Source organism: Vanacampus margaritifer, chromosome 13 (assembly GCF_051991255.1).
Source record: "Vanacampus margaritifer isolate UIUO_Vmar chromosome 13, RoL_Vmar_1.0, whole genome shotgun sequence".
Lineage (NCBI taxonomy): Eukaryota > Metazoa > Chordata > Actinopteri > Syngnathiformes > Syngnathidae > Vanacampus > Vanacampus margaritifer.
In genome coordinates, this window is record NC_135444.1 from 7,042,304 (window position 1) to 7,066,613 (window position 24,310).

The following is a 24,310-nucleotide window of genomic DNA, read 5'->3' on the forward strand; positions in this document are numbered from 1 at the left end:
TCAATGTCATGTTGTTTAGAAACCTCTCGCTTTCTCTCTCATGTTTTTTTTTTTTGGAGCAGTTTGTTTCCTTTACATTCTATTTCTGTTGTTAAAAAAAGACGGCAATTTCCTGTCGACCAAAGCAACAGTCAGCAGTACTGTGTGCTACTTCCACACTCTCACTACCGGCTGATCCATCATGGCAGAGGTGGCAAAAAGTGATCATGTACAGGATTGTACTGTAAAGAAATGGAAAATGACACCCTGTGTTTTATAGTCTTTTAACATTTTTAATAACTGAAATGTGAAAAAAGAATGGAAACGCTTGGTCAGCTGGCTCAGGAAGAGGTGCAGTTCTTACGTAATTAAAGGGGAAGTCAAATATTTTCTTTACAATAATATGTTCTATTCAAAAAGAGCCCCCTCTTTCCCACCCCCAGTCTAAACACTATTGTGTGTGTGGGTGTGTGCGCCTAAGGACTCAGCTTTCGAATACCACATACCCAAACCCAGAACACAGGTGAGTCTTAATTGGCTTACTACTTATTTGATGTGATGTAATTTTCAGATGACTGTAAGTGGCAAAATGGAGATGGAAACGGTAATAGCAAGATGCGAGGAGGTCTGGGGCTTCTCTTAAGGTGGTGGTTGATTGGCTGGCTAATGTTGACGTTAGCTAAGATAACATTTTTGTCCATTTTTGAAATAGCCGCTGTTAACCACAACAAAACACAAGTAGTAGTCTTGCTAACACAACACACTTTGCCTATTGTACATCCCAGTGTATGATGGACTTTCATTAAATGAGAATGAATAACATGTGCTTAAAGTGTGTGTAGATTCAAGTTCAAGATTATTCATCACATACTCAATTAACAGGTTTTACTAGTAGTCAAATAACAGTACAACGTTGCAATATTCACATTTACCGTCACCTAAATAAATAGGACTGACAAGTATGTTCCACCATTGCAAGTCAATGTGTTTGGTTATACTGTGTATCCATTTTTTGCAGAATGTATATTGTACAGTACAGTCCAAAAGTTTGGGCACACCTTCTCATTTAATACTATGCTTTATTTTCATGACTATGTACTTTGTAGATTCTCACGGAAGGCATCAAAACAATGACGACAACTATGACAACTAACGAACACATTTGAAGTTATATACTTAACAATAAAAAGGTGAAAATAATCAAATAAATACATAAATAAATAGCCCCTCTTTTCTCTGATTACTTTTTTGCACATTCTTGGCGTTCAAAAGTCACCTAAAAGGGTTTTCCAACAGTCTTAAAGGAGTTTTTTCAGGTAAGAATATCAAGAGTATGCAAAAACATAACCCGGGCAAAAGATGGCTATTTTGAAGAATCTATAATATGAAACATGTTTACAGTTATTTCAGTTATATCTCCAAAGAAACCAGTCATGAGAATAAAGCAAATAGAATAAAAAAGTATGTCCAAACTTTTGGACTAAACCGTATGTAAATTTATATTTGAGGCGAATGAACTGCTACACCATCAGTGAAAATTATACAAATCTGTCAACAACAATATCACAAGCCAGTGAATATCCGATGAGCGATGTATTTGTGTTATAGAGTATAGGCTACAGTGAACTTCCCCGTATGTTCACAATTTGGCATTCACAGTCTTCTTTAACTCATTCAATGCCATTGACGGCTATAGACGTCAAAAATTCATTTGAACAATTTCTATTAGTTTAGCTTTTTTTCCCCCACTTTTGTTGACTAGAGTGTGAAAACCTAAAAGAAAATGATTGTACATTTAGAACAGATATAAAATTTGTGATTAATCGTGAGTTAACTATTGTAGTCATGCAATTAATTACAATTACAAATTTTAATCGCCTGACACCCCTAATTTTGAATAATTTACTCGCCTGACGAAAGTAAAAAAAAAAAAAAAGATTATTTAAAAAAATGTCTAGGTTTTCATACTGTTGCTAATAAAAGTGGAAAAAAATTTAAACTTCAAATTATTTTTGGACTTTTATAGCTGTCAAAGTGAATGAGTTAACTTGATCCTCCAAACTCCAGATAAAAACAACAAACAGCTGCCTAGAGTAAGAGAGCATTGTCATGTCGTGTGGTCTAAATCAGTGGTCCCCAACCTTTTCTGTACCACGGACCGGTTTAATGTCTGACAATATTTTCACGGCCCAATCTAAAGGTTTAGCTGATAAAGACAAAATAAAATGACAAGAAAAAAACTGTGGTATTTTCTCTATAATAATAATGAACGTAAATCTACTGTGTAATCATGTGCAACTTTATTAACGTTGTCCGTAACGTCGCACCAACAACAGAGTTGTCAAGTGAGATGGATGTAACAGACAGAATCCGGCCACTTTTCAAAATAAAACATCATTTTCGAAAAAAATAAAAATAATGCAATTTTTGTTCTTTTGGTACCAAATGACTCACAGCCCGGTACCAAATGACCCCCGGCCCGGTACCGGGCCGCGGCCCGGTGGTTTGGGGACCACTGGTCTAAATCACATGAAGTCTTTGTTGACTTACATTTGAATTGTTACTTACTAACTTTTATTTTTGCTTTATTAACCTCGTCTTTCAAGTTGTTCTCTTGCCCAGTTTCTTTTTTTTGTTTCATTCTGAATGTCATTTTTGAAACATGCAATGGAATTTAGTTTTGTTGGAAGAATATATTTGGCGCCTCCTCCTTGCTCTATACTGTGAGACGCACATACTTTTCTTTCTTGCACATCGTGTTCCTTTTGCACTGGTAAACAGAATGATTGAGCAATGCACGTGAAAAGGTTGTCTTCTCATCAGCTCTCCTCCACTATTGTTTTCTTCATGCTCTGTCTCAGGACTACGTGCTAATCTGGTACCGTTTCCAAGAAAAATACATTCCTCCGCGCTGCTTTCATGCTTGTCGCATAATGGCGAGTACGTTTCTCATTCCAGACCTGGCACATCGCCAGATGCTCCATCCAAACATCCGCACCACGTGCAAGTGGGGGAAGTCATTACTGTATGACTTCTACGCAAATAACACTCAGGGAAGACATTCGCACTGTCTGACTAGCAACACTGGGTTGGATTTGACTATTGCTTCGTAAAAATATCTTTGTGTCCCGCAAGAAGCCCTCTAGCTACTTCATCTTAACTCCATCCATCCATTTTCTATAGTTAGTCCTTATTAGGATTGAGCTGTGACCTATGCTAGCTAACTGAAAGATTCGAAACATTAGCTACTAGCAGGGCAGGTGTGCCATGACATGACATGTGCTTCCCATTTTGCCCCCCAGCTCGACGCCCATGAACATAAGAGGCATGTTTTTGGAATGTGGCAGGAAGCCAGAGAACCCACACAAACATGGGGAGAAGATGCAAAGTGCATACAGGGAGGACAGAGCCAAGATTCAAACACCAGGCCTAGAAGTAAGAGGCAGACATGCTAACAACGTTTCACCGTTTTGCAATAATAAATGTATTTTCAACTACAAAAGCTGTGTTGTATGTTCATGACCTCATCCTGCAATGAAGTATGATGTATATTAAGTGCATGTTGATTTTTCCACTCCCTCCTTCCTCATGTTTACTTTTTTCACACCAATGAAACTCAGGGCGCTAACAAGCGAACCGCCAGTCTTCCCATTCTGTCTCCCTCTGTTGTGTGTCATTGTTATTTTTTGTGTTTTTTTCCGGACAAATTGTGTTTTTACATACTTGGCCAATGAATCTGATGCAGATGTTGGTGTTTATATATATATATATATATATATATATATATATATTTTTTTTTTAAATCATATATTTAAATAATTGTTTGGATGTTTAGCATATTGCCTTTGGATCTGAAATGTGCTGATTAAAATACATCTTTATTTTTGAGTTTTTATGATGTCTGTAAAGTGATGTTCTTTGGTCGTACTAAAATCAGATAATATGACACAAATCTCAGTGCATCTAAACTGTATGTAGAAGTTTTTTAGCCAATTAGAAATCTATCAGCAATTTCTGCTTAAATCAGGAGTTGGTCGACTTGTTCTGCCTCAGGTGGAATGAGTGCTGTAGTCGTTAGGCAGAGTCCAAAATAGACGTCTCGCTTGCCTGCCAAAGCGACTTAACGATGCCTGCTTTAAATGGGGTTAGTTCCACGCAGGTGTTGATTTGATACTTAGTGTCTGTTACTAGTTTTTCTCTTTGGCTTTATATCATCTCTAAAAATTCACTCTGGCTGTGACGAGTGCTATCTACCCAAGTCTGACGTTTGACTTATCAGATAAAATTCACCATGTGAGGTCATGCATTTGTGAAGAAAGCTGCCAAACAAAGCGTGCTGCAGACGTCTCAAACAAAGGGAGACAGATCGTTAACAACAAAAGGCAACAATACATTTTGCAAAACTAGGACTCACTTGCAAAACAAACAGACAAGGCTACTTTTTTCCAGCTTATTTTGGGATGTTGTTTACTACAGTCTGATTTTTTTTTCTCCCCACTTTCAGAATGTAGAGTTTTGCGTGCGGTTCTTTCACTGTGGTGGGTATTCTCTGTAACCCTTCTGAAGTTCCACGGATTTCCATGAAGTCTTGGATCGGAAGGGGAGTGCAAGTCGATCCCCACATCTCTCGTTGGAGTCAACAACATCCTGACGTCACGCCGCCTGCATGCGGACCGCTTTCAGCGGGAAGTGGGCGTCTGCATGCAGCCCTTTTATTGGTCAGATCATCTTCTTGGCCTTCACATCAAAAGAATAGTTCATAGCAACCACTTATGAATTTCCTATTCATCGCACGCAGAGGAAAGACACTCCAGAGACTCCCAGTGTAGGAATCGATGTTTACTGAAGGGTGAACTGAATGCCTATTTGTTCTTTTATTCGCTGAGAATAAATAAAGTTCATCGTACTGTACATGCATAACCAAACAAAGTTCTAATTTTCTCAATTTGCATATCATTTGAACTCTCTTAACTCATTCACTGCCATTGACAGCTATAGACTTTAAAAAATTCATTTGAACTATTTCTATTAGTTTAACATTTTTTTCCATTTTTGTTAACAAGAGTATGAAAACCTAGATTTTTTTGTACATTTAGAACAGATAAAAAAATTGTGATTAATTTTGAGTTCACTAGTGAAGTCATGCAATTAATTACAATTACAAATTTTAAAAGCTTGATGTTCCTAATTTTTAATAATCTTTCATTATTTTTATTTTATTTTTTGCATTTTTTGTTTAATTTTTAATAATCTTTTTTCTTTCTTTTTTTAAAGAAAAGATTATTAAAAATTAGGGGCGGCAGGCGATTACAATTTTTTTATCGTAATTAATCGAATGACTTCACTAGTTAACTCACGATTAATCACAAATTTTATATCTGTTCTAATACAATCTAAAAATTCTAGGTTTTCATACTCTTGTTAGCAAAAGTGGGAAAAAATGGTAAATTATATATATATATATATATATATATATATATATATAGTTTATAGTTTAGAGGCTGCATAGAGAAGTTTTTATGGCACATCATTATTGTGCCATGACTCACCAGCTTCAAACAAAATCTGGGCGGCTGGGGCTTGGTTGGAGTGGATGGCGGGGGTGGGCGTGGGGGTGTTGGTGTGTTTTTTTTTGGGGGTCTGTGGACCGGTGGGGTGCCTGGCGGGCCTGCCGTGCCCCGTCCTGCTGCGTTGGGTTGGGGGCGCAGGCCGTGTTGGGGTGGGTCGACGGCTCCCCTCTTTGGTGGAGATTTTCATGCATACCAGATCCACCACACCAGCATCTATCGAAATTCAAACACGCTCTGCTTCCTCCTCTGGTCGTTGAATCGATGGAGGCTGGTGTCTGTGGATCTCACTCTGCTTCATCTGTCCTTCCTTCCTTTCCTCAGTCTCTCCTTTGGTCTCTTGAGGTCTCCCTAATTTGTTGGAATTTAGATGTTTCTGGGGTTGGTGAAAGACTCTGGCTGGTAACCCGGTGGGTAGTAGGTAATGTCTGGTCAGTGCTGGATTTCACTTTCCTTTCTTTTCTTTGATCCTTCCTCGGGTCTCCTGACAACCTCATGACTCTGGCTGGATTCTGAAGTATTCGGTTTAGGTGAACGGTATGGGATTTTTAACAGGTTTTAGGTGTACTAATGAATACACACTCACACGCACACACACGCACGTGCACATACTCACCCACATACAAAATAAAAATTAATTTAAAAAAAGAAGAAGAAGAAAAAAACGATTCAGCTGCGCTGGAAGAGGGAGACATGGAAAACAGGCTGGATAGTGGCTCTCGAGGACCGAACATGGTCACCCCTGATCAACACTTTATGAGCTATGTTAAAGCAGAGATTTGATGGGGAGGGGCGGGGGGTTTGCGGGGGGATACTTGAAATTACTGTCAAAAGTGAAGGAAATTGACAATTTTTCTGCCAAAATGAAAAGAACAAATCCATTTGGCAAGAAATCGTGGGGAGCAAAATAATGAATGAATGAATCAATGAAATAGCAGGGCAGATCTGGGCCTTGAGTTTGACACCTTCAGTGGGCAAAGACTTTTCCAGACATGAAATACAAAATCTAATTTGCCTTGTAAAAAAACAAAAAAAACTAAAAAAAATACATCACTCTGATATGCCAGAATAGGAAAAGCAAATGCGACTTGTTTTGGTGTGTCTGCCACTGGCGCTTCCAGCCATGTTGTGATGGGGATGGAATGTACAATGCAACACCAGAAGAAGGACAGGTCAAATGTGTTGATTTTGAACTTCCTGACAACCTTGACAATATGCGTTGTGTTTACGTTTATTAACAGCGACGTCAAAATGACTCTAACAGGTCCGCGATAAGATAAGCTCAGTCGGACAGTTTAGTTTGAAAAAAAAAGAAGAGGAAGTTTGGAATCAAACGTCCTTGGGTTGTCTGTGTAATGTGCAGCAGTTCAGACCAAAGATGCAAGCAGTAAACAATAATCATGTGGCTTTGAGTGTATTTTACAATATTACATAAACATCTCACACAATAACAAGATACTGCACACTGTATAGTGTATCTCATTTGGTTTCCAGTCATGGAATTTTCGCAGACATTAAATCAGCCAACGAGTCAAGAAAAAATATGTGCTTCATAACAAGGAAAGAAAGATGAAGGATACAATTGAACATTTTATTAGCTTTACAAATGGGCATGGTCACACTATCTGCTGTTTTTCAAGTTGACATTGTGCAAAATGTTCTTTGCCCTGAGGATTCTTGGAAACTTTATATCAGGAACAGAGTATAGTCATTTTGTGTTTTAGACTGTAACCACACTGTTAAAAAAAAAATAATAATAACTCTTAGGTTCAGTCCCAGGTCCGTTATGTGGGTGTCTCTACTGGTCTAGTTATTGCTACTACCTCCTCCATTCTCTTCCTTCTCCCCCATAACTCATCTACTTGTGACGTTCACCACTGATGTTGCTGCTGTCATGCATTACCTTCTTAAAAGGCAATCCATGTAAGAAAGGCCAGGAATACTGGAAATCACCCACTCGCAATTATTGTGCATGCAGGCTACTCTATAAGTCGTCTTATATTTGTTGTCTGTATGTTTTGCTAATGTCTGCATAGGAAACTATATTGGAATATGACCCTATTTAAAAAAACAACAACTGCATTGCCTCCTGAGGGCTGTGACCTTCTGATGGTCACATGGTTTGATGTTTATTGTTCTAAATGTCCCCCTTAACGTGCAAGTGAGTCTCCGAAGAAGTTGGTAAACAGGTTGAAGGTCCTCTGCTCAACATGTGTCATAGATCCTTGCATAGCAAATCTCTAGCATTATGCATTATATATTGAGCTCTTGTAAATGGTCCAACCATGAAAGACTCTTCTCCCTTTCTGTTTGGGTTGAGGGTTTTGATGGTGATGGATGCAAGATGTTAAGCAAGGCAGTAGTGCAGCATGTACTCAAGCAGAAAAGTTTTTTCAAAAGGAAAACAAGACAAACAAGGCTCAGGGAAAAACAATAAAATGAACAAAGTACAACAAAAACAAAAATCCAAATTGGGAGACACAAGGGGGCCAGGCTGACGAGCAAGAAAACAAGACAAAACATGACACAAAAGTAAATATAATCGAAACAACATAAATACAGATCATTACACATTCACAATTTACCATCACTAAAAAAATTCAATTATCACTCAAAATCAGTCCAATTCAATGTCAGTTAAGACAAATGATAATGATCACATATAGACAAACAACATTTACACCTATTAACGATTTAGAAGAAGTATGTCACAAACTGGACTTAAGTAATCTTATGTTTTGTAACAACAATTTTTTTAACAAGCATTTACATTGCACAACACAAATTATGGACAGAAACAAAAAAGTTTTACTGTGACACAACCGCTGTGTGCTGGAAAGCATTGCCCCTCCAAAATGTAATCAGTAAGGAGACAGAAAAACTATCAAGTGGTAGTAGCATGTCAAAGCAATGTTTCAAAGAACATTTGTATCTCACTGACGTTCATGTGACCAGCTAAACTCAATTACACGCTGGGCAATCAGCGGGGATTAACAAGAGTGCGGGTCTGTGTATGTTCAAAAACATCATTGCCTTTATTCATTCATTCATTCATATGTCTTTCCCAGATCCTATAGTTCAAGCAAATAAAGATTAATTAAACGTTTCCCTAATTTTCAATTTTTCTCAACTGGTCTATTTTGTCAAATTAGTAGTAGTACAAAGTAGTTTTAAAAATGGATGCCATGCATGGACTTTTTTAGTACAGTATCTACTTGTGAAAAATTGAATTCCGCAACAACAACAATTTTTTTTTTTTAATACATCTCATGGGGCGGCCATTTTATCACTTGCTGTTTGCTCAGGCAATGTCCAATCACAGCTTAGTTTTCTGAAGCTGAGCCATGATTGGCTGTTACCTGAGCCCTGAGCAACTTGTGATGTCATTTTCACTAGATAGCAAGTAGCAAAATAGCCGCCCCTAGTGCACCAAAAAAACAAACAGCTGCTTCCTGAAATGAGTCAAAACGGGTGGATTTTACTGCTTAATTCATATTCAGCATACACATATATTAAATCAGAATGCCATGATTAGACTAGTGAAGGTGTATATTATTGAAAAAAATATTTTTGCATTGACTTCCCCTTTAAATTAATTATATTTGCTTCATTATAATTCCAAGACAATATGCAGTTATGAATATTTACTATACTGTATCTATTATGCCATATTCCCATAATATGTATCACTGACACAAAGGCACATTAGGGCCACATTGGAAACGAAATAAAACAATAGTTCCCGTAGTGAGAAAGCAAAAACAAAAAAAAGCACCTCATCTTTTACGTTTTTTCAGACTAAACTGAAACATCTTCAAAGACTGAAAAAAAGTAATGAGCCAAAAAAGTACAGTACTGATACTTTTTCAATTGGAGTAAAAGTTGTCAGTAAAAGTAGAAATGCCTGAAAAATCTTCCAAGTACTACTGGAACAAACTATTTGTACTTTGCTACTTCCCACCATTGGTTCTAACCTTACAGAGTTTCTGCAACTTGTTTCAAATCCATGTTTATGTCTTTATGTAACACGGTGTAGAAATCAGTGAGCAGCGCGTGTTATGTTTACGTATGGTAAAAATAACCAGGATCAGCGTTGAGGCAGAACAAACAGTCCAAGAGGAAATGAATTCCACATTTCCCTCAGTGTGACATGAGGCATTGCGGCTACGGCTAACAGCACGTGGACGTTTTGGGCCTGAAAAGTGCACAATAAGAAATGTCAGTGGCACGACTTGAGCCTGGAATTGTTTTGATCCGCTGGGTGTGGCCCGCTTCCAGGAAGCTGTGCCTCGGGCAAGAATATATTTTCTGACTTACTTCCCTGCTGAACATCGTGTACCATTTCACTCACATGCGATATTAAAAAAGGGGAACACAAGTGAACCATATAATTCAGTTTTGTTTATTAAAAACAAAAACAAAATTAGGAAACTTTGGCAAGGTTGTGATTTAACATTTGTACAAAAATAAATTTCATTTTTAATTCATGATATTGGTATGACACAGCTGACACAGAAAATGTCTATTCATGACTTATTTTTTCTCAAATTGATTAAAATTCCTAATCCCAGAGTCAGTATTTGGAATGTTCTTTGTCCGTACACTCCAGAGGCATCGCTGGTTTAAAGCTTGTCTTAAGTGTGTTCTGGTTGAGCTTTCCAACGCAGCTCAGACCAACGAGGCATCTGGCTCCCATCAAAAGCTTGCAACCACAGTCCAGAGGTCTGCAGCTCCTCCTTTTTATTAGCAGCTAAGGGAGCTTATCAGTCAGCCTCTTGCCCATTTTGTTTCTGCTTTTGTGCTAACAAAACTCACTTGCCACTTCCAAGTTGCGCAATACAACTGCTTTTGTTCAACAACTTCCTCTTTGACAACACATGTTTAAGGCATATGTAGTTTTCCCTTTGACATATATATTTTTTTACTGCATGCATAAAACACATTTCTGTCTTGCTCTAACCATCAATACACGTTACAGTATGTGCTTGGTTAACAGTAGAAACGGTCACAGGCAAACCTGGCAAAAGGGACGTAGAGACTGAACAATAATTGCACTTCTCTTGACACCGTTGAAAGATGACAATGTGATGGCAACCGTCAGTTTACATTACAACAAGGCACTTTTTGACACAAGTAACCCCTTCAACAACATGTCCCAAATTCCTTAAATCTCAATTCAGGTGAGGGAATCGTTGATTGGGAAATGCGTGTCGCTCACATCATCAGGATTTTAGAAAAAGAAGAAAACAAATCACTGATGTGGAGCCGCTGCTTCCATCTCAGCAGATCCGCAAAGAGTCCACGTAAAGACTGGAAACAAAGCAGGGGGGGTTGTGCTCCTCCGTCTAAGCCCCCAGCGGTGGCGGCGGCGCCGCCTTTCACCGTGGCGCTCACCACAGTCTCTCAGTGACACTGGTACGGCCAGGTGCCACTTTTCAAAGAGGAGGAATCGAATACATCTCCCGATTCATAGGATTAATCTAAAGTCGCTCGACACTCGGGCGGGGTCTTGCAGTTCAGCACGTCATGCAGCGAGGCCTCATGTGGAACGGCTGAGGGTTGGGGTCAACCTGGACAAATATAGAGAACGTCATTAATGCCTACACATAAACCTCAATGACATTTTAGAAAAACCAACACATACTATAAACTAGTTGTTTTTTTTTAGGACCGATACTAGTGCGAGTAGGCAAAACTTGAGCATTCACTGATACCAAGTACAGACACCACTACACTTTTGATGTATACAATTTCTCTTAAACCAATGAAAGATAATTTTCAATACAAATCTATCACAAAATAGCTTTTTCTTTAAGTTGCATTTGATTAATAGTAATTTTCCAGCCTTTTTTCCATTTGTTCATAAAATACATATTTTGTATAGAACACAGAATAAAATTAATTTAAATAATGAAATAAAATGAAACAAATAATCCAGTTTCCAGGAAAAGTCTTAATTAAAATATGTGATAGTACAACTGACACTGGTATCGTCCGCCTATCTCAATACTTTGAACATAGGCTTTACACAATCAGGATTTTTGGGCCGATCAGCAATCAACAAATTTGCATGGGGGACAAAAAACAATCTTCAAAAATTGCTGATTAACATTAAATATAACATGCAATGTTTCATTTCGGGGTTGCCGATTAATGATGTCACTGATTGATCAGGCAAGTTAAGACATTACAGCCACTTTGCATAAAATGTTAAATATCGTCAATCAGTATCAGTACTAGCTCATCTCGACTATAAACGCTAACCATAAAGCCTTTTAGCAAATCACAATCTGGAGAAGTGCATTTCATTGAAAATTCTACTTAAAGGGATACTTGACTCGTTGAGCCGTTTTTTTTCAACAGTAAGAAGATTTTTCGTCTATAATTAATGTGATAACTTCATTATTTTTCATACCTTTAAAAACTAACTTTTCCACTTGCTGTTGACTGGAGATGATATCACCTGTGCTGAGGAAAGAGGTAACGACCAATCATGGCTCAGTTTGCTGACCAAACCCAGAAAACAGGTGAGCCGTGATTGGTCGTTACCTCTTTCTTCAGCACAGGTGATGTCATCTTCTGTCGACAGTAAGTAGAAAAATGTGTTTTTAAAAGGTATTAATTGTACATAAAAAATAATGAAATTATCAAATTAATTCTGGAGAAAATATTATTTTTTTTCTGCTGAAAATGGCTCAACGAGTCAAGTATCCCTTTAAATAGGATGCGAAGAAGACAATGCATACGGCGTTCTCAGAGATGTCCGCATTTGTTTCCATGAAGTGACAAATTTCATATCAAGTCGAACCAGTCAAAGTAAGTCAATAGTGCGTGGGGGCGCATGTTGTGTGCTCTGGCTCACCTCACTGTACACAGGCGGAGGTCGGAAGCGGAACTCCTGCACGAAAGCCATGAGGGGCCGCTCCAGGATCCCACTCAGATCTTCGGCCGGCTGCGGCGCCGCCGCATTGCTGTTGCTGCACTGCTCTGCCTCCCCCTCCGCCACCACAGAGCTGTACTCTGGAGGAGCTGCGGGCAAACAAACACAATTCATCTGCTGGTCTGACTCAGAACAGAACAGGTCCAAACGTGAAGCTGCTGACTCATCACTGCATTTCCAATGATTGAACCCGCATGACAAACTACTGAATCTCATCAGAAAAAAAGTTTTACGTGTTGGCATTGAGCCTTGTGGCAAGTTCACATTTAACAACTATCAAACCGAATGCCCACGCGCTAAATCACCTTGACAACGTTATTTGATTATTTATTTTCAATCATTTTAAGTGATGCCGTTGCTCATGTCATTGCGCGGATTTGGACTAACAACGTCCGGACATTGTTCCCGCCCCTCTATCGTGAGTGTGAAACTTACGCTCAGGCTGCTCTGGGATGGCCATACGCAGCCACTCCAGATTGACGCTGTACTGGCTGCTGACGCTCGAAGTCCTGCTTCCAAACGGATGGAGCGGAATGGTGCCGATGACCAAAGGCAGCTCTAAAAACAGCTTGGAAGTTCCCGGGACATCGACACACACCTGTTGATACAAGATCAATAAAGTCAACCCATACATTCTAGTGAGGTCTGAGAGGAGGGCAGTATTCGGCAAACAAAAAATGTAAACAATCGTGAGGCTGCTCACCTTAAGCATGTATTCCACTTTGATGATGCGGCACTGCAGGATGGACGGACCCACGGGCGGGATCTTGATAGCGCGACCGTGCCACGTCTCCCTGCACCTGGCGCCCACCACGTCGCCGCTCAGCGTGGCCACCACCGCGCGCTTCTGCTTCATGGTGCCACGGGCGATGAAGGTCTGAGTCTGAGTGATGTACGCTTTGGGCACGATTGACCGCGAAGTAGAATTGTCAAACTCCGCAAAAACAGGTATGACCTCGCCTGCGGAGAGGAGGAGAATGTTAGGATTGCGTCAACAGATACAGAAATTATATGAGCGTTACACATCAACGTACATGTTTACTTTATTATAGTGAATCTATATCGGAGTGAATGTTTCACAGGGAGAGGAAGTCAACGCAAAAACAAAAAAAATCTTGACAATAATGTTCTATGCAGCCCCACTTTTCTAAATATGGTATTTTGGTTAATATTGCGATGGTGGAATATGAGTTAAGCAGCAAAATGCAGCAGTTTTTATCAATGTCAAAAGGTCGGCCATTTTGCCACTTGCTATTGACTGGAAATGACATTACAGTTGCACAGGTTTCAGGTAACAACCTATCACAACTCAGCTTCAGAAAACAGGTGAGCTGTGATTGGTTGGTACCTGAGCCTTGAGTAACTGTGATGTCATCTTCAGTCGACAGCAAGTGGCAAAATGGCCGCCTCCTGAGATGGATAAAAACGGCTGGATTTAACTCATATTCCACAAATGGAATATTAATCAAAATGTCATGTTTAGACTAGTGAGGTCACAGGTTGACCTCCCCTTTTAAAATGCGATTTCTTTTTGTAATGGGTTTTGAGGCTTCAATATATATATATACATTATATATGGTCTCACTACCCCATGGGTGGATCTGGAACGGGGGGTAACATTGTTTATCTATTAATCTTTGCCAATTAACATGGACCAGACCATGAAAAGTGTCCATTTTGAGTTACCAAATATGGTTCCCTGAGTGGTAATAGGTTTAGTTGGCACAATCTTACCTGGTGTGTAACCTTTGCGGTCGATCTTTGCAGTAACAGACACTTGTCCAAAGTTTCGGTACCACGTCCGTGCCATCTTATCCTTCGTTCCGGCCTGTGGTGCCTGAGAATAGAACGCAAAAAGAATAGTGAGTGTGCTTCAAAAACAATTAGACCAGACTAGAACATAAAGATGAGGAGGCTCACCAGCAATGCTGGTGTGTTTATGTCAATGGGCTCAATGACAGTAAACTCCTTCTTGATCTTCCTGACGGTGGCCCAGGGTCTGTGCAGCTTCACTTTGACCCAGTAACGAATGCTGCCATGTTTGCCCTCAAAGGAGGTGACTAGCGTCTCCTCTGGCAGCTGGAAGCTGAATGGGAATTCATGTCTGCCGGCAGGAAGGATATTCCCTTCGCCATTATCTGAGGGAGACAAATGAGACCAAACCCATCAACTTTAGTCTTATTTTTCCCTTCCATTAATCATGTTGTTTACATGAAATGCTTAGCCAGAAACTGGTAGTCAAGCGATTAAAGGCATCATAAAAGTAGATCTTTCTTAAATTTGTTTATCTTGTTTCGCACTTACTCATTTGTAAATCATTAAAAATTTGAGGCCAAGATATAACAAACCAAATATCAGCAGAAAATCATACAAGCCTCCGCCGAAATGCAACTCTCCTTCGCCACAATTGGCCGCATTGCTCTTAAGGGGAGGTACCTGCACCATTCTGCTGACTGGGAACATGTTTTCCTCGAGCCCTTCTCAACTGATCTGTTTTTTCCCTCCACTTGCTGTCCGCGAAGACCCACGGACACGTGTTTTTGTTTAAGGCATACTTTGTGTTTGCTTCCCTTTGTTGCTCTGAAATTCCCATTTGATTTCCATTACAATACATTCACTGTCAAATTCTATTGATGGCTCGAGTGGGTGAATGTGTTTTGGTACACCTGTAAGAATTAGTACTTAAAAGTACAAAAAAAATGGTGCCTTTGCAGTGAATTTCCACTTTGTTTTTAATAAACATGTGCCCAATGAATGAATGAGCAGGAGAAAAGAACCCAAGACTGACTAGCTTGAGATTTGTTTTCATACTGAGAGGTTGGTTGCTGCACAATGTTTGCTCACTTCAGCAAGTTTGCTTCACTAATAAGGAAGCACTCCATAACAAAGAAAACATCTCAACAGTGTATTCCTATTGAAATATGAACTTTGAATTGAAACAAGTGTGCTTCAACTCTGCATGAACACTACTGTAAACACCTATGAAGAATCAGCAACATGTATAAAAGTGACGAAAACACCTAATCATTTTGAAGAACAAGGTGCCACATTGGGATTTAGCAACCACACACCGTACATAGTTTCAATGACACACCTGAAAGTCTCTTCTAATAATCAACTCTTAGGCATTTGCTTGGAATGGGGGGACTCTGGCACCCTATTGTGATGCACATGATTGAGTGCACCTCCCAGAGAGGATGCAACCTTCACACTTCACAGAGAGGAGAGGACTCCGAAGTGACTGACCTGCCTGCAGCAGCACCTCTCTCCGGTTCAAGTACTCCACCTCGTCGCTATAATTCTGCGTGTAGGCGGTGCTGGATCCGGCCGAGCGCGACTCGGTCCAGTGCACTTTGGCGAACCCTTCAGCGTGGAGCTTCAGCGAGTCCACGCGACTCTGCCCGGTGAGCTCCAGCACCACCCGGCCAGACACCACATCCCCGCTGCTGTACACGGGAGGACAGTCCAAGTCCGGAGCGTCGAAGACGATGTCCAACTTTTTCAACTTGTCGAAAATCATTGTTGCCAGTCGTCTTAAGTTATTCCTTTCGGCGTGCGGGGTAGCGAGTGAAATTAAGATGATGTTTGCGCTTGCTGGTTTAGAGTTGAGACTGTTTTGCAGTTTCATTTCGAGGCCTTTTTGCAGGAGGAGAAAGTGGGCGGAGCGTCCGTGTAGATTCATTATGTAAGCCTCAGGAGAGGTCTGTAGGCAGGGCGATGATGCCTTCACGTACTCTTCCTTCGCAACGATTTTTCAGTACTTCTATTATTTTTCGTTAATAAAAAATGGTTGTTTGCATCAGTTCCTGGAAAAAAATAATGTTGGCAAGTCTGAGATCAATGACGTTTACTGAAAAGGATTTTTTTTTATTACAAAATAATAATAAACTCTTTTGTTGCTGGGGCCATAAACAAAAGAGCAAACGCCCAGCGTCAAAAACATGTCCAGGCAAAGACAAACTACCAAAAGTCCCTGCGATGTCAGCAGTGTGGACTAAAAACGAAACAAAAACATAAAGGAAGACCTTTAAACTTATGTCTCATTCAGATTAATAACTTTAGTCTTCTCTGCTAGTGCTACTTAATCATTGTTGAAGTGATTGTTGCCATAGCGGCCACATTTCCGGGTAGACTGTGAAGACAACATTAAAAACATGCAGACTGGGTGAGGAGGAGGTTGCAGCGAGGAAAACAGGGTCTGATCATCATGACTGGTACGTGGTTCCAGGTTCTTAGAAGAAAACAGGCGTATACTGACTGAGCATGCCTCAGTGTTATAGGCCTCCCAGAAGAGGAAAATACATTCACGCTGGCTAGACCAAAGCTGTTTACGCCGCTTCTTCCATGTCACTTTGGTCACACTGCCAAGAAACTTGCTAAACAAAAGTATGCAGTAGCTGCTACTCTCAATCAATACTAAAACACAATTATACATTTCCTCTATGGTCGGATACATTTCCAAAAACAAAGCCTTATTGACTCCATTGCCCTATATCTGTTCACAAAATAAGAGGCCTGTAAAAGGCCTATTCTACCAAGCCAGGTGGGGAAATGGAACCCCCTGCCAGTTGGCATGTACGTGGTTGCTTGGCCAAACTACAGTGATTTGCTTAAACTAAAAAAATAGGTCAGCAGCAGAATGAGCAGAGTGCTGCTGATATTGGGCAGAAAGCAGATGCACTATTTGCTGCCCTTGAAGGATTTGACTGTGCATGCTGCAGGACACAGTATTAAAGGGCATAGTAAGAACTGGGTCACTTAGCAGAAAACATTACAAGAAAAGCCCTTGGACTCAGAGAATCAATCAATCACACTTTAATTCAGTCCTGATCAATTTAAAAGCAAAAGTCTGAATCTTGGAAAACAAAGTTGTTTACTTCTCTGTTCACTGGGGCGGGGGAGTTAGCTCTTTAGTGCCCCCATGTGTCGAGTTGGATGTAGTGTTCACTTGGAGCTGCAGAGCACCATTTGGCTTGGCATGTTTGAATGTGAGGAAGCATTACACTGTTGACTGTTCTATGCCAAACAACAACTGCCCTTTCCTCTTCAGTATGTCTATTTGTGGAAAGACAAACTAGCAATAGGCAGCGCCGTAGAAGTCAATGTTTGAGACTGAGTTTTAACCAACATGGCTTTTAAAAACCTTTACAACTTCCTGCTGAGATCAGCACACCTGTCTCACACTTGTGAGGTTCGGGGGGTTGAAATCTCCTGCTTGCAAGTTCTCCCTGTGTTTTCTGTTTGTTTTTAAATTATGAATGTGAATGCTTGTTTACCAGCCCTGTCATACAGCAGGAAATTGTCTTGTTCAGACCAGAACAACTTTTCTGAAAATAAAGAAAAATACTAGAAAATACTCAACACTCGAATGAAAACAAACTACAAAAAATGCACGTCTGGATAGTTTTGGACATGAACTAAAGCTTGTAGTGCCACCTGCTGGTAGGTTCATGACAGATGCCAGCATTGCTCCTGATGAGATATTTGAATAACAGCCTGTAACAACCTGATCGTCAAACTGCCTTTGAAAATAACTTTGACCTACAAAACACTCTCCATAAATGTATAGCTTTTAAGCTTAGCTCGTGGAGTGAAACTAAACTGTAAAAGATCCACAACTCCTACCTCACCAAGAGTGCTAAAAAAATCCACATGGACTACAACAGACGTTCTGACCTAATCCAATCATATGAACCACGTCTTGCCTTTAGCAAGTGCTGGAAGAGGGCAAGCAAAGGGTACCATGTGTTGTTTTAACTGTCGTCATTGTAACGCTTGCCTGCATTTTCAAACTTCCCCCACCCATCACCCATTCCGTCTTCCTTCCTTGTTGCACTCTTTCCTCATGCTCTTGTTAGAGCAGATTGTAAACATTGAACCATAAACACTAAACTTTCATCAGTAAAAAAACAAAAACAAATTTGTCTCAATAAAACAACTTAAACATTTCAGAAATAAAGAAAAAAACAGCAAGACAACGAATTGGGTCTACCACACAAAGGCTGTAAACAATTTGTTGACACTAGCTTGTTAGTGTTGAAAATATTAATTTTGGCTCAAGTAACTGGGTCATGTTAGTGAGCAGATACACGATCATTCACTTATTTGTTGTTCTGCCTTGCAGCTAAACAGGGCAGTTTGTGTAGTTAAGAATTTGAAAGTTGGACATTTCTCACACTGGGCAATCCGTACAGTCCTCAGGCACACCTGACCTATTGTTTAACTAGCATGAACACTCCATACACTTTCCAGACCCCAACATAGACATAAGACATATACTCGGGCTCTGTGCCATGTTCATCCTCAAGCATGTGCATGGGCATGTAAAATAGCCATGAAGTTTAAATTATGCAATTATTCCTTGCACCATGTGTCAATTCTTCCTCGCATAATGTTGGGGAGTTTATCATTCGAGCTGGTAACAAAATAATTGAATGAAGTCGGGTAAAACATAAAAAAAAGCACATTTGCATCACGGTCAGAAGTTCTGGATTTGAATCACAGCATGGTGTACTTCCCATCCTTGCATGATAGGTTTGGTCAGTTCATTCATGTGAAGTTTCAACATTCATGTTAAGTTTGCTGAAAACTTTATACTGCACTTGAGTGTGAATGTGAATGTATATGCGCCCTTATCTGTGTATAGCACATAGATGGCTAGTCCAAACAATCTGAAGCATCAAACTAAACTGCACTGTGTTCAAAACACTTGATGAAACATTAACTGCCACCTACTGTTTACTTACTTTGATATTAACCTCAGGTTAAATTTCACTTTCATATCTGTAGAACTAGTTATTGGACTTGGATAGGGGTGGGAATCTTTGAATGTCTCACGATTCGATTCCGATTTTTGGGTGTGCGATTCATTTCAGAATCGATTTTCGATTAAGAGCGATTTTTGATTCAAAATGATTTGATTGACAATGATTTTTGCTTCAATTTATAGATGCTCAAGGAATTGTAATGATTTACTCTAGTATGACTCGCTAATGCTAATTGGTGCTCTACTTGTGGCACTTTTATCACTCAAAAGCTCCATCCTGCAAAAAACAACTTTTGATTGAATAACTCAATCGTGACTTTTTCCTTCTACTCTCTAATGTGGCTACAACTTAACAGTGTATCAGACCGCGTGGAACCACACTGCCCCTAAGTAGCCAAATCGGGTACAACATGAACAGCACTCCCAATAAAGGCACACACAAACAAAGGGAAGACAGTATAAATTTTATTTTATTTTTTAAAAACGATTTTGGGACATTTAAAATCGATTCTGAATCGTACTAAATTAGAATCGCGATTTTTATAAGAATCAATTTTTTTTGGGCACACCCCTAGACAGGGTCAGAAATTCCAAATCAACAGTTGGATGCATGCTACCTAGAAAGATTATATTATATAAAGTGTTTAGGATGCTTTAAATATTCCATAGTTTTTAGAATTATGTAAAAGTGAGAGAGAAAAATATTTATTAGACATTGTACTGCTATGAATGGGATGTCCTTACATCCCTAAAACCTGCTCATCTTCACCTTTGCAAGTTTACGTGACATTTTAAGTTTTATTAGTAAAATTGTTGCTAGTTTCAATAACTGACCTCGGATCAGATGCTGCCTCTTCCTGAAGTAAGTGAACCTGGAGGTGTAGTCGTTATAGACGGAGTTCATGCCACGATTCTCCAGCCAATGTGCTGTAGCTACACCTCGTCCTTGCACTTTTATGGAGTGCACTTTGGTGTCCCTGCAGAGCTCCAACACCACTTGGCCCGACACCACCTCTCCTCCAGTGAAGGCAGCATCGCCCTCACCATCCAGCTCCAGTTTGAAAGACTTAATTGGGTTCAACTTCAATGACATGTCTGTGTCAAAGGGAAATAACAGAGGCAAGATTCAATTAGCACATTGAATAGTGTCCAGTTGTTTTCAGACGGTAAAAAATAAGAAAAGAAAAAATACCCATCCCATGGGATGGGAGAATTAATTCAACATTCAATACGTATTATTTATAGTGTATACAGTTCAACGCAACAAAACCAACCAATGACCACCACTGCAAATACAAATAATCTATTTAAACTATTCTTGTCTCGGTTATTAATACACATTCTACACGTGGTTGCCGGTTGGCAATAATAAATGGGCGCTTGCATACTTCCACAACCGTGAAAACACACGGATTAAATGGCAATGCCAAATCTCAACCAATCAGACTTGTGAAAGTCGCTTCGCACGTTACAAATGCAGACAGCTGTTAACAACTCGTTGTAACGTCACGCTGACAGTAAAAACTACTCACCAGTATGACATGGGGAATCCTCTCGAAGGACGAAAGAGAACTTGAGAAATCTGCAGGGAGAGCGCACAGTCGTATGCTTAGGCAGTAATCTTTAAATAACATGTCTAAGACTGTCAGGCTTGAGCGCCCAGTAACTGTTTCACTCCTCCACCAATCACAATGGTCGCACGTGAGTCACGTCCGCCCACAGCAACCGATTAGTATGTTTGACATTTCATATTAAGTTTTCTACCTATGACTTGTTTTCCCGTAGGATTTTATAGAAAAAATGAATTTGTTTTATACAAAGAGCAACGTAAAACAAACACGCGTTGAGGTAACTACTTGCAAAAATTGATTTATTGGTGCATGTGACTGCGCTAAACTTTTACTTTGAAGGCATCGATATGTCGTCGATAGTTAGGCTGGATAGGTTCAGTTTATTTTTATTCCTTCAATTTCTTTCAACTTCTGACACGCACTGACTATAAACACCACCGTACTTTATTTTAAACATATAGCAGTGTATCTGACGATCCAGGAGTTATAGGAACTACACGTATGACGGTTGATTGCAGTCAAGTAGCAAACTACGGTATATGAATCTTTTTGTCATATCTTGAGTACCCCGTCACTCACGTGTTAATGATTCTCCAAAAGCAGAACCCAAGTCTTAACTTTTTCTCTTTTTTTTTTTTTAACTCAAATGAAAAATAAAAAAATATATGTTGCATTGAAAATGAGTAATCCATTTCAAAATTGTGAATCAAAATAAATCATTAAAAAATTGCTTTATTTTGTAACGCTGATACATTTACAACCAAAAATTGGAGCTCCTTTGAATAACTTGTAATACATTATCATATATTAAACTTATCAGGAAGAAAACAGTTAACAAAAATAATGTTCAGACCCACAATAGCAGTTTTACTTTCTTTTCATTATTCTGATCTTGTCTATGCCCTCTTAAAGTTCCCACGTATCCCTATTGAAACACTGGTCTGTATCATGTTTATTGTCTAATCATCGTGACCACCATAAAGTGCTGACCACCATGAAAGGTTTCTGCATTTAGTTCTCAGCCATGTTGGAATCCCACCTCGTGATTACTACTGTAGTCCAATCATCTTATTTTGATTGTTACTGATAACATAATTTTTTTAACACAGTAAACCAGTGTACCTAGATGATCGAGTCTATTGTTTGCTATCTGTCTATCTTCTAAATTTGTCACACCACTAAAAGTGTTGACAGCGCTGTCAAATTTGAAAATGACATACTAATGCAAAATGAGGCTTCAAAATCATGAAAAATAAAGCAGTTCTCTATGACATAAGCCTTTACTCATTCACAGCATATTCACAATACACAATATACTACAATTTATGAATAAATATTTTTTAAAAACATACAACAGGCTATAATTCAGTAATTAATTACATTAATAATTGTACCTGGCTTCAGCCAGCTAACATTCAATCTTGTACCCTAACTGCTGCTGTTGCGCCAGGTTATTGAACTCCAAATTCACTTTATTTACATTTTCTTGCCGGCCAACGTTTTTTGTTTTTACAAGCCTGCATATCAAGGTCAAGGCTATGTTGCCACTACAACGCAGATTGTTTTTAGGGCTCATGTAATGTCAGTTTTGCTGAAGAATCTTTCTGCAAAACTCACACCAAGTGCTTCATCTTGAAGTTGATAATGTAAACAAGGTTGAAGTAGGGCAGTCAGTGCAGAGTCTCTCCGAATATTTCAGAAAAGGTTTATGTTTAAACCACATAACTGCAAAGGTTGGACATTAATATTGCTCTGCACACTTTTTGCATATGTATTTGAAAATGTTGATTTAATTAAAAGCCAAGTTTTAAAAACTGCATAAACTGAAAGAGCAGCCAGGTCAAGTGAATTCCTGGAAATGCGGGAAATATTAACACATATGAACTACTTTTGAAAATCCCTTGAGGTTAGGTCCTTCTTGGAAAACTTCAAATGTATTCTTAGAAGCACTCAACAATTAAGTTTTACAATCGCCTCACATGAGTAAATGAATGTTATGTTTTACGTGTTTATACAGTATGTTTACATATAAACGTTTGTTTGGTCCGAATGGGGATTGGGAACTGTTGTGTGCTGAATATATTTTGTAATGATCCTCATTTCAAATGCCCTTTAACTCATTCACTGCCATTGATGGCTATAAACGTCAAAAATTCATTTGAACTATTTCTATTAGTTTAACTTTTTTTGTTCTCCACTTTTGTTAGCAAGAGTATAAAATCCTAGAATTGTTTTTCTACAATTAGAACAGATATAAAATTTGTGATTAATCCTGAGTCAACTAGTGAAGTCATGCAATAAATTACAATTAAAAAATTGTATCGCCCGACGAGATGATTTAAAAATTAGGGGCGTCAGGCGATAACAATTTTTTATCGTAATTAATTGCATGATTTCTATAGTTAACACACAATTACAAATTGTACATCTGTTTTAAATGTACAATAAAAAAAATCTAGGTTTTCATACTCTTGTTAACAAAAGTAGAAATAAAATGTTAAACTAATAGAAATAGTTAAAATGATTTTTGATGTTTATAACCGTCAATGGCAGTGAATGAGATGATAAATGTTACATTATAGTTATCAAAATCTACAATCTGCATTGCCTATAAAGTAGACATTGTTACACATTTTGGACAGTCCTCCAATAGGACTTGATGATTTTGGACTATGTCTACCTGAACCAGGGCAGTATACAGTATGTACCTTTCTTTCATTTGTATAATATGAAAAAAAACATTGCGAGACACTCAAATTAAACATTCAAAACAACTATGAGGAACAGCACGTTCTTCGTCACACTATTATGTGTCATTGTGTACAGTATTAGTGAGGCCGGCTGAGGTTTCTACCAGGTTTATGTTGTTTTCCTGTTCTGATGGGACTTTCTAAGCCAAGTGGTCTATAAATCTATATGGTTAGAATGTGTACACATTTTAAAAGTTATGTTAATTATTTCTTATTTATATCTCTTTTTGTAGAGCAGCATCGTGGCAGAGGGGTTTGTGTCCCAGTGAATGAGGAGCTAATTTGTCTAGAATCATAAACCCCTGGCAAGGTCACCCATGGCAAAAAGATCCTGGTGAGAAAGGGCCCAGACAAGGTACAGCTCATAGATGATGAATAAAATATTTGCACATCGATTACCCACCCCGGAACACACGTCGCCGGGGCCCTCCTCTGGAGTCAGGCCTGGAGGTGGAGCTGGTTAGCAAGTGCCTGTTGGGCCATGGAGCCCACGCAGGCCGAGACCAGAGAGACAATGTGGGTCATCCTTCCTGTGGGCTCACCACCTGTGGGAGGGGCCAAATAGGTCGGGTGCGCAGAGAGCTGGGTGGCGCCAAAGGCTACGGTAGTATGGGGTACCGGACACCAGAGGACAGGCTGTTCGGTGTCTGTATGACTGGTGTCAGTTTGGTCCGCATTGCCGGCAGTAAGCCGGGTTCATTTTCTGGGAGGTTTTGTCTCCACCCAGGCTGCCCTTT

General features: G+C 39.4%; 1 protein-coding gene and 1 long non-coding RNA gene across 4 annotated transcripts; one reads left to right on the plus strand and one right to left on the minus strand.

Moving 5' to 3' along the window:
* The first annotated feature begins 425 nt into the window (after positions 1–425).
* Positions 426–4,870, plus strand: LOC144062139 (uncharacterized). The gene is made up of 3 exons (XR_013296343.1): positions 426–502; positions 3,282–3,414; positions 4,484–4,870. It is a non-coding gene; the product is annotated as an uncharacterized LOC144062139 (long non-coding RNA).
* A 5,057-nt stretch (positions 4,871–9,927) lies between these two features.
* On the minus strand, positions 9,928–24,090 carry arrdc2 (arrestin domain containing 2). 3 transcript variants are annotated; one of them, XM_077584506.1, is made up of 9 exons: positions 23,977–24,090; positions 20,785–20,834; positions 20,087–20,347; positions 14,407–14,624; positions 14,221–14,323; positions 13,190–13,446; positions 12,922–13,084; positions 12,409–12,575; positions 9,928–11,116 (listed from the first exon to the last, which is right to left on the minus strand). In XM_077584506.1, the coding sequence occupies exons 3-9, from the start codon at positions 20,343–20,345 to the stop codon at positions 11,063–11,065; spliced, it is 1,221 nt and encodes a 406-aa protein (XP_077440632.1). In that variant the 5' UTR covers positions 20,346–20,347; positions 20,785–20,834; positions 23,977–24,090; the 3' UTR covers positions 9,928–11,062. The 3 variants fall into 3 exon arrangements, with proteins under 3 accessions (XP_077440632.1, XP_077440631.1, XP_077440630.1); XM_077584505.1 differs by lacking the exon at positions 23,977–24,090 and having other exon boundaries at positions 20,785–20,920; XM_077584504.1 differs by lacking the exons at positions 20,087–20,347; positions 20,785–20,834; positions 23,977–24,090 and adding an exon at positions 15,733–16,213.
* Between the last annotated feature and the right edge of the window lie 220 nt (positions 24,091–24,310).